General features: G+C 41.2%; 1 protein-coding gene across 1 annotated transcript in view; it reads right to left on the bottom strand.

Annotated features, from left to right (window-relative positions):
• Positions 1-7,791, bottom strand: part of LOC106632255 (von Willebrand factor D and EGF domain-containing protein-like) — a 169,765-nt gene extending 161,974 nt beyond the window's left edge. Inside the window, 1 exon segment of the mRNA XM_031057240.1 lies at positions 7,674-7,791. Within this exon segment, the coding sequence (XP_030913100.1) occupies positions 7,674-7,770 (97 nt within the window). The 5' untranslated portion in view covers positions 7,771-7,791.
• Between the last annotated feature and the right edge of the window lie 1,276 nt (positions 7,792-9,067).

Raw genomic sequence — 9,067 nt, 5'->3', positions numbered from 1 at the left:
ATAACTGTGGGGGTTTTTTATGATGAAGATATCAGTTATTGGGGAAAAGCACAGAAGCAGTGAGGGACTGGGGTGGGCAGCGAGCAGATTTATGATTTATGTCAGAGCTGTTTGCACTGTGAGGCAGCAATCGTGTCAGGAGGAGAAAGGAGTTGTGAAATTCCTCTGGGAGGTGCATGGGATTGCCTGCAGCCCCAGCCCAGCTGTCCTGAACACATCAGTGCTGAGAGCCCAGTGCCTTCACACCAGGACAGGGGCTGAGTCAAACCTCATCCCGAACGCATCCAGCGCTGAGAAATTCCTCGTGCTGTGATCCCCGAGGGAATGGCAAAGCTTCCTTCCTCTGAGTGGCACCAGTGAGCCCTGTGAGGGCAGATATTGAGCCCACAGGGGATGGCACAGCCTGTCCTGGCCCTGAACCCAAGCCCAGGGAGGGAAGGGGAGCCAAGGGCATCTTTGCTCCAGCCTGGGAGTGCTCTGAGCCACTCCAGCTCTCCCAGGGAATTTCTGCTGCATGATCAATTGAAAAAAACTAAACCTGGCAAAAGACTGAAAAATATCTGAAACTGGAGGGTTTGTATATTTAACAGTGGTGAGTCAAAGGATAATATGGGAGAAAGGATAATATGGCAGAAAAGGAGCCCAAATGCTCCAGGAAGTTTATGGGATGTGGGTGTCTGGTGCTCACAAGAGTGTTGGATGCAAAAGCTTCTGGGCTAGCTAAGGGAAAAGGATAGAAATCTTAGATTTACTCTGCTTTATACATATTCAGAAAATCAAATATCCAAGTATTTTAGCATTTGAAGAGGGAGTTGCAGGTACAGTGGGATAGGAAATAGCCTTCTCTTCATTTCCCTTCTATTTCTTGCAGAAAGAAAACCAACAAATTAATTAGATTTCATCCTGTTTATGTCTTTGTTGCCAGCTTTAATCTTAACATCTAACAGAAAAACGGAGCAAATGGCTTTGTGAATTTTTATACATTTTTTCCCTCTAGTCCATTAGGAAAAGAGCTGATGATAAGGTAGCCTGAGTGAATCAAAGCATCTGTGCTGTGCTGTTGAGGGAGGCTGAGTCACAGACAAGGAGTCTTATAGCAAGCCCACAGTTGATTGTAAAGTAAATAATTGGGGCAAAGGGACAAAGAAGATTAAAGCAATCTCTGAATCATGTTTGTGAATTGGTCTGGTCTAGTACCTGGACCTGATCAACAAATAACACATCTGATGGATGAAGTCTAATAATGCTAATTCTAAAGAAATTTTAATAATTAAGTTATGACTAACTAAACATTAGCTTAGGTGTTGAATAAGCCACTGCCTGAGTTTTACCTTCCTTTGCTCTTCATACAGACCTGCAGGTGATATCAGGATATCAAAGAGATAAAATTCCATGAAAAGTTTGCATGATGGTCAAACATCAGCACAATACAATTTCAATGGGGTTGAGAAGGAAGAAAATGTTGACATAAGGCAAGCTCCTTTCTGTGAAGGAATTGTCTCCTTCCGATCCCAAATAATTTTTCATATTAAACTCATTAGAGAGCTATTCAGGAACTTGTGAGAACCCTCTTGTCTTTGTATCATCTTTAGATTTATTTTTGTTCCACAGACTTTTGTCTTCTGAGACAAATTGAACATAAATTGATCAGCCATTTAAAAAATGGAGAGCAAGGCTGGGGGATGTTGTGCATCTTCTTATTATAATGAGAAGGAGGAAAAGTTGGGGCACCCTCCAGTTTTGTATTCCAGATACCTAGCAAGGAAGTTTTTCTATCTGTGGGCAAAAATAACATTTGGACAAGTTCTCCCTTCCAGAGCCAGGTAGATAAAATTACAGAACACAGAGGTGGAGATTTTTTGTTTGTTGTTTGGTTGGTTTTTGTTTTGTATTTATGTTTGCTTTGTTTTATTTTGTTTTCAGGGTTTTTTTTTTGTTTTGTTTTGTTTTTAATGGCTTGGTAAACCAGTGGGCTAAAAGAGTACTGGCTGCCAAGAAAATATTTGGATGTATTTTGAGATGACTTGAAGATTTTCTTTGGGTACCTTTCTTGCTCTTGCTTTTTATTTTTTTTTGTTTGTTTGTTTGTTTGTTTGTTTGTTTTTAATAATCGTGGTTAAGCTTCTATTAACCAAATTCATAGGAATTGTGTTTTGATAAAGTTGACCAGTATGTGCATATAAAAGATGGGATGTGGTTGGGATACCTGCTTTAAGTTTAACTATTTCCCAAAGTTATGATGACAGATTTCAGAGACAGGGGGAAGAGCAGTGGCTGCTGAAATGATTAACAAACGCTTGAGGAGGGGGCATTTACTGAAACAGCCAGCACACAAAGCTGCCAAGGGACAGTTGAGTTGTAAAACACTTCAGCTACCACAGGAGATGCATTACATTATTGTGGTAAGCAGATAATTTGCTATCCAGCTTTTGGAAGCTGCTTTGTAGGAAAAAAAAATAAAAATAGGGGAATAAGCAAACTCGTTCTCAATCGATGAATTAATATAAAACCAGCAAAAGGAGCAGAGCAGACTACTACAATCCCTCAGCTATATTAGGCAATCAATTTTTTTTCCCCTTTCAATATGTAGAATATTCCCTGGTGGCTCCCTGTGGATGCCATGCAGTGTGAACACAGCAATCAATGTAACAGACGTCAGAATAATCAAAATAAGATGTGTCAGAAAGAAGCAAATGAGTACATACTCTCATTAAGTAAATCTCCTAAGAGCTTAACGTAGAAAACTCTTCCCAGAAAAGCTGCACAAACAATTGCCTGCACTAACACATGGCTTTATTGCTGTTTCAGAGACAGATAAAAATATCCTTCAATCTAATCCATGTTTTTTCAGATTTCACCATAAATAATCTCCACTTGAGGCAAAACACATAATGTAGCTGTCACAGTGACATTAAAAAAGGTCATAACTAAAGGTAAAATATACTACTTCAAAAAAAAAAAAAAACACTTCAGAATCATTAAACAAGCAACGTGCTGCAAACTGTGTTAAAGACAATATCCACTTCTGCAGAGGACTGGCAATGTCCAACACCAAACTTCCATCTGTTAGGTGACAAGACACTTCATCCAGCGAGTAAGTACCAAAAAAGTCAGTACAAATGTTCCAGGGAAACAAATTTTTAGACAAAATCAGTAATCTGGCTACCTTGAGGACTTATCCCAGCAAAAAAAAACACCAACAAAACCTCAAAGAGATGCAGTACAAACCCAGCCCAAAATCAACAAAATCGTATTTCCACAATGTTCCCAGCCTTTTGAGGCAAGACGCTTACGGCACAAAAAAATAGGGGAGGAGATGTACCTGGAGGAAAGAGCCATTTCCAAAGCTCAAATTATTTTAATAGGCTACAGAAGTGGTCTAGGAAGAAGTAGGAACAATTAGAAAAGAAATTCTGTCTCTAATGAAGCTAATTCAGGATTAACTTTTCCTTCTGCTCTCTATACAACTGTATTTGTATGATAAAGAACTTACAGCATTTTGGGAGGCAAATGGATCCTTTCTCATTGAAAACAATGGGATTTTTGGGGGAATTTCAATTACTGGCCACCTAAAACATGTTAAGCAGACCAAAACCTACCAGAAATACTTTGTGTCCCCTGGAGTTTGTGTGTGGCCATTTGACTCAGGCTTTGCAGGGAGGGTGGCGAGGGGCTGCACGTTTTTATTGCCCTCAAATTTTCAGGATTTTGTGCCAGTTCTGAGCCATGCCAGAGCTGATGGGGCTGGGTTGTGACTCCCGGGACTCCTCTCAGCCTCACCAGAGGGTTTTCCTCATGACCTTGGGGCAGTGCAGGTGCCCATGCCATCAGGGAGGCAGAGGGATGATGCTCCCTCTCTGCAGTGATCTGTCTTGTCAGCTCAGCAGCAAACACTGATTTGTCTTGGCTCCTATCGATTGCCAGGGCAGTTGGATGTGCACAATGCTTCTTCAGCTTTGGCATCCTGAGACAAAATAACTTTGAGGAACTGGACCATTAAAGGAAACATTTTGGCCATGGATGTCCTATACTGTTATGAGCAGCGTCTAATAAATTGATTCTCAATTTTAGCGCAGGGCAGAGTAGTAAATAGCTGTTAAGGGGTTTGAACAGCTCACATGTTTGGCAGGATAATGGGAAATAGGCAAATCCTTGGGAGATGCAGCTGAAAGGCAGCCCTCTCACACCAAACATATCTTTAAGCCTGTATAACTTCGAAGACAATCATTAATTTTTATCAGAATTTTAAAAAGCAAATGCGTGAGCAAAAAAAATTATTTCCCTGAAAACGTCAAAGTTCTAAAATCCAATGGTGGCACACCAGTACAGATCAGGAGAGTCAAAAAATGAAGGTGACAGAGGTTCCCTCACCTCTAGACTGCAACAGTGCCTAATTTTGCCTTTCTTATGAATGAGCTTTCCCTGTAGTGGCACAGCCCTTGTCCTTCAGGTAGAAAGGAACAAAAAAGTTATCAGCAAGCAGAAATTCTTGTGCAGCTCCTGCTTCCCTTTGACAGCACCAAATCAGATAAATTCAGATTTCTGTCTTAGTTTAAAAAATACAAACTGGCTTAATTTGGGCCAGTGGCTTGGTCTGGTGGCTGACAGCCCTGCCCATGGCAGGAGTGTTAAACTAGGTGGTCTTTTAGGTCCCTTCCAACCCAAACTGTTCCAGGACTCCACGAAAATTCCAGACAGTGAGGCTGTAGTGGTATTTGATATTGGCCAAATGTAAAAAGAGGGAAATAAAATATTAGCCTGTAAACAACTTTTGATGGCTAAAAACAATGTTGGGAGAGAAACATATGGTGAGGGTTGTTCCTCTCCCTTGTTACTATTTTTTTGGCATGGCCAGGACTCTTGGCTCCACTTCCACAGGAAAGCATTCAGTGGGTTATTGTTTGCTTGTGAATGTCTGCTGTGCTTTGCACAGAGCAAAGCCACGGAGCCAGATTAATGCCAGGGCTGTTTCCAGAGGCACAGGAATGGTCTGACCAGACCCATTTGATCCCTGTGAGCTGTTTCCAGGGATTGCAGATCCTGGGCTGGTCAGAGCCCTCTCTGCTCAGGGACCCCGAGCTGGAAGAAGCCCTGGGGCTCCAGGGAGTTCCTGGAGTCCTGTGTGGAATGTCTGAGCCTGACCAAGGGATGGGAGAGTTTGTCACCTGTGGCAGACACTTGAAGCAGGGGGGGAAAGTCCTGAATAGTTTGATTGGTTCCTTTTGCAATACTCATGGGGAAATGCCTTCTGAGCTCCAGCAGATTTTTGTTTCCAGGATGGACAGCCCGTGGCACTCAGGTTTTAAGGCAGAAGCTCACAGTGAAATCACGGTTTGCTTGTGGGTAGAACACAAAGCAAATTAGATACTCTGATTTTCATTTCACTCCTGTACAAAACAAGACCAAGACTCATGTAATTGCGAGATATACTAAGGGATTTTTTTCCTATTTCCATTTTGACTGTTTTCCATATTTTAACTATTTCCATTTACTTTCTTAAATCAAATTAGACCACTTGGGTCACTGGAAAACACACCATCTTTCCATGCTGGCTGTGGGCACCTCCCCTTCCCCTGGCACCATCCTCTCTTCTCTTTATGTTAAAATTTCTCCTTGTGTGTTTCAGAGTTGAGGGAAGCCCACAGGAGTAAACTTGCAGACAATTAATTGTAGCTGAGTTTACTACATATGTAACACCTTCCAGTGAAGCCCCAGTGGATTTTGGGAGTTTCAAGGGTACCTTTGCAGGAAACTCATATCCAAATTAAAAACTTTCTCGGTTGTACATTATGAAAAGGCTCCAGAGGGGATGGGGAGAAATTCCTTTTCGCTGGTGATGTTACAAGCAACTGTTTTAAGATAAATGTTTTTCTGTAAGATACCACGGTAAAAAAAAATCTATTGCCTTTTTCTCTTGACTGACTTTTTTACTGAATTTCATCTCAGAAAAGTCTGACAAGCTGTGCTGTGTCAGCCCTCCCACATCTGTGATTCACTGAGTTGCTTTTGTCCCTGATCCTTAGTCCTGTAATAGAGAACAGCTATGGGTATAGTTGGTAACATTTTTGTGTTTCTCAGTCATAGGATTTAATGTAAAAACCCCAAATATTGAGAATTCCCTCATTCACAGGGAGTTTCATTACCTAAATTAAGAGTGCAGAAGATTATAAAGTTCTTCCTTAGTCTTTAAATTACTTTTTTATCTTTTTTTTTTTTTTAATGAAGCATCTTCCAAGAGCTCTTTGGTCAGATCTTTCTTATTCACCATTAAATTCTTATGGGATTAGAAGTTTATTAGAGTACAAAAGTAAACAGCATATGGCTCTGTTAATATCCTTGTAATTTCACAGCCCAATCTGTCAGAATGTAAATTTTTTGAGCAGTTTCATTTATTTCAAGTTCACTTTATGGAAAAAAAAACCACCACACAACAAGCCTGATAAATCCTTCTGCATCACCTAAGAGACAGCACAATACTTAATTCTTTTGTGTTCCCAGTTTAATAAGTGTGTCCATACATATTACCTGCAGCAGGAAAAATACAGTGGCAAGTGCAGTTTCTTAGTCACCAGGAGTTAAAAGGTCCTTTCCCCCTGATGAAAAGCCTGTTCTATCAGAGAAGTTGCTGCTGCACTCCACAAAACTGGCAACCCTTCAAAAGGTTTCAGAAATTAAAGGCATTGTTTGAAGATAAAGGCGATAAGGTCATTTGCTTTGAGTTTAGTCCTGCAGGACTTTCTGGGTGACCCTTTGATATTCAAGTGAGGAGAGCTCCAAATTGTTTTATCTTCATCGAGCTAATGAGGGCTGGCTGACAGTCACTGTTAGGACCAGTTGGGACTCTGCTGGAATTAAATATTGTAAAATATTACAACACATTTCCTTTAAGGGGGAGTGACTCTGCAGAGTTTGCCAAGGCTGAACCCATAATCACTCACAGCACTATGCTCTTTGCTTTGCTCAGTTTCTTTTATTAACTCAGTTTTCACTGGCTGAATAATGTCTAACATGATTCTCAATGTGTTTTTGTGTTCAATTAATAAAGCTGTATAAACAAGGCACATATGTGAAATCTATGTCCCCTTCAAACTCTCTGCTAGAGTGAAACAAGACTCACATTTAATGTGTACAGTAGTAGAGAAATTACTCAAGGACTTTTTATTGCCAGAGGCTGTAGAGCTGTATATGATTATTATATGTGTAATTAACTAATCTATAATGTTCCTCTGAAATATGGTGTATATAATTCTTTCCTAGAGGAATAGAATGTTATTTTAAAGCCTTTTTTTTTTTCTTTTACAGTTTGTTTCATTTATTCCATTTATGGGAAAATGTTATGTATACTCCTTAAATAATTTTACTTTTTTTTTCTAGTAGGAAGTAAGAATTTTCACAGGTTTTAATAATTTTTTTTAATGTAGCAAAGGAAAGGGAATGTCCTGTAATGATCAATATACATCCTGTGCTTGGCTTTCACTGTGACCTTCTTCATTACTTCAGTTGTTTATTTTAACCTTACTCCCATCCTATTCCAGAGACTCTCTAATAACAGCCCCCTGTCACTCTAACCCACATTCAAAAGTAAACGTAAACAAGATCATCTCAGCTTCAAATACACATGAACTCTGTCCCCCAAACGCCCATCAGGTAATTAAAAAGCACAAAATCCTTACCCAGTGTCGCTGGCTCAGCGCTAATGGCCAGCAAGGGAATCCAGCAGAGGCAGGCAGCAAGCTGGAGATGCTGATGGGAAGGAAGGGGCTGCTGCATAGTGTCCAGGGCAGCTTTTATCCCTGCATCTGCACTTGCTCACAAGTGAACTTCTGAAGTCCTAAACTTTGCAGGAAGAGCCATCAGCCCGCCTGCCTGTATCAAATTTTTTATTATTTTTTTTTCCCCTCCCCGCCTTTCATTCTTTCTTTTCAATGCACTCCCTTGGAGAGGGCTTGATGTGTCATTAATCCCAGAATTTCCAGGAGGGAAGCCCTTCCAGCCACACACACACTCACACACACACACACAGAGCACACGTGTCCCTGCAGCTGCCGTGGCTGCAGCTGCCTGGATTTGCCCCCAGAGCTCCAGGACAGGCTGAGCCTCACTGGGGGAGCTGATCCCCAAGGAGCTGGGGCTGGGAACGTGCTGCTGGGCAGGGTTTGGAGCAGCCAGCACTGAGGGAAGATCACAGCAGTCACATCTGAGAAATGAGAGGTGCTTCTCAGTGTCACCACAGCAGCCAGAGTGACAGAATACAGCAGAGAAGCAAAGAATTCCATCACTCAGGTTGCACTGGTGCCTTAGGATTTTAGCTTTTATATTTTTCATACATCTGTAATCCTGCAGTTCTTCAGTGTACAGCTCTGAACTCCACACGGAGCGTTAGCTGCTGTCTTCACATTTTGGTCAGACACAACAATTCCTCTCTAGGCTTGAGAACCAAGCACACCTTTCTGTCTCAGGGCCTGAGAGATGAAAACAAAAGTGAGCTGGGGCGGGGAGCAAACTGGGGCTAAATAACCTCAGCTCTCATCCACAGGGACCTGCTGCTCCCTGCCTTTCTTTTGCTTTTTTCCTAAAGCTTCTTTAGGGATTTTACAGAATACATCAATTTTAAGAAGACAAGGGTGATCTTCCAATTACAGCTTCAGCTCATTACCTGAAACTGTAATTGGAAGATTAACCCAGCCCAATCTGTCAGAATGTAAATTTTTTGAGCAGTTTCATTTATTTCAAGTTCACTTTATGGAAAAAAAAACCACCACACAACAAGCCTGATAAATCCTTCTGCATCACCTAAGAGACAGCACAATACTTAATTCTTTTGTGTTCCCAGTTTAATAAGTGTGTCCATACATATTACCTGCAGCAGGAAAAATACAGTGGCAAGTGCAGTTTCTTAGTCACCAGGAGTTAAAAGGTCCTTTCCCCCTGATGAAAAGCCTGTTCTATCAGAGAAGTTGCTGCTGCACTCCACAAAACTGGCAACCCTTCAAAAGGTTTCAGAAATTAAAGGCATTGTTTGAAGATAAAGGCGATAAGGTCATTTGCTTTGAGTTTAGTCCTGCAG

This window comes from Geospiza fortis, unplaced genomic scaffold (genome assembly GCF_000277835.1).
Source record: "Geospiza fortis unplaced genomic scaffold, GeoFor_1.0 scaffold112, whole genome shotgun sequence".
NCBI lineage: Eukaryota > Metazoa > Chordata > Aves > Passeriformes > Thraupidae > Geospiza > Geospiza fortis.
This window is presented reverse-complemented; position numbering and strand designations above follow the sequence as displayed.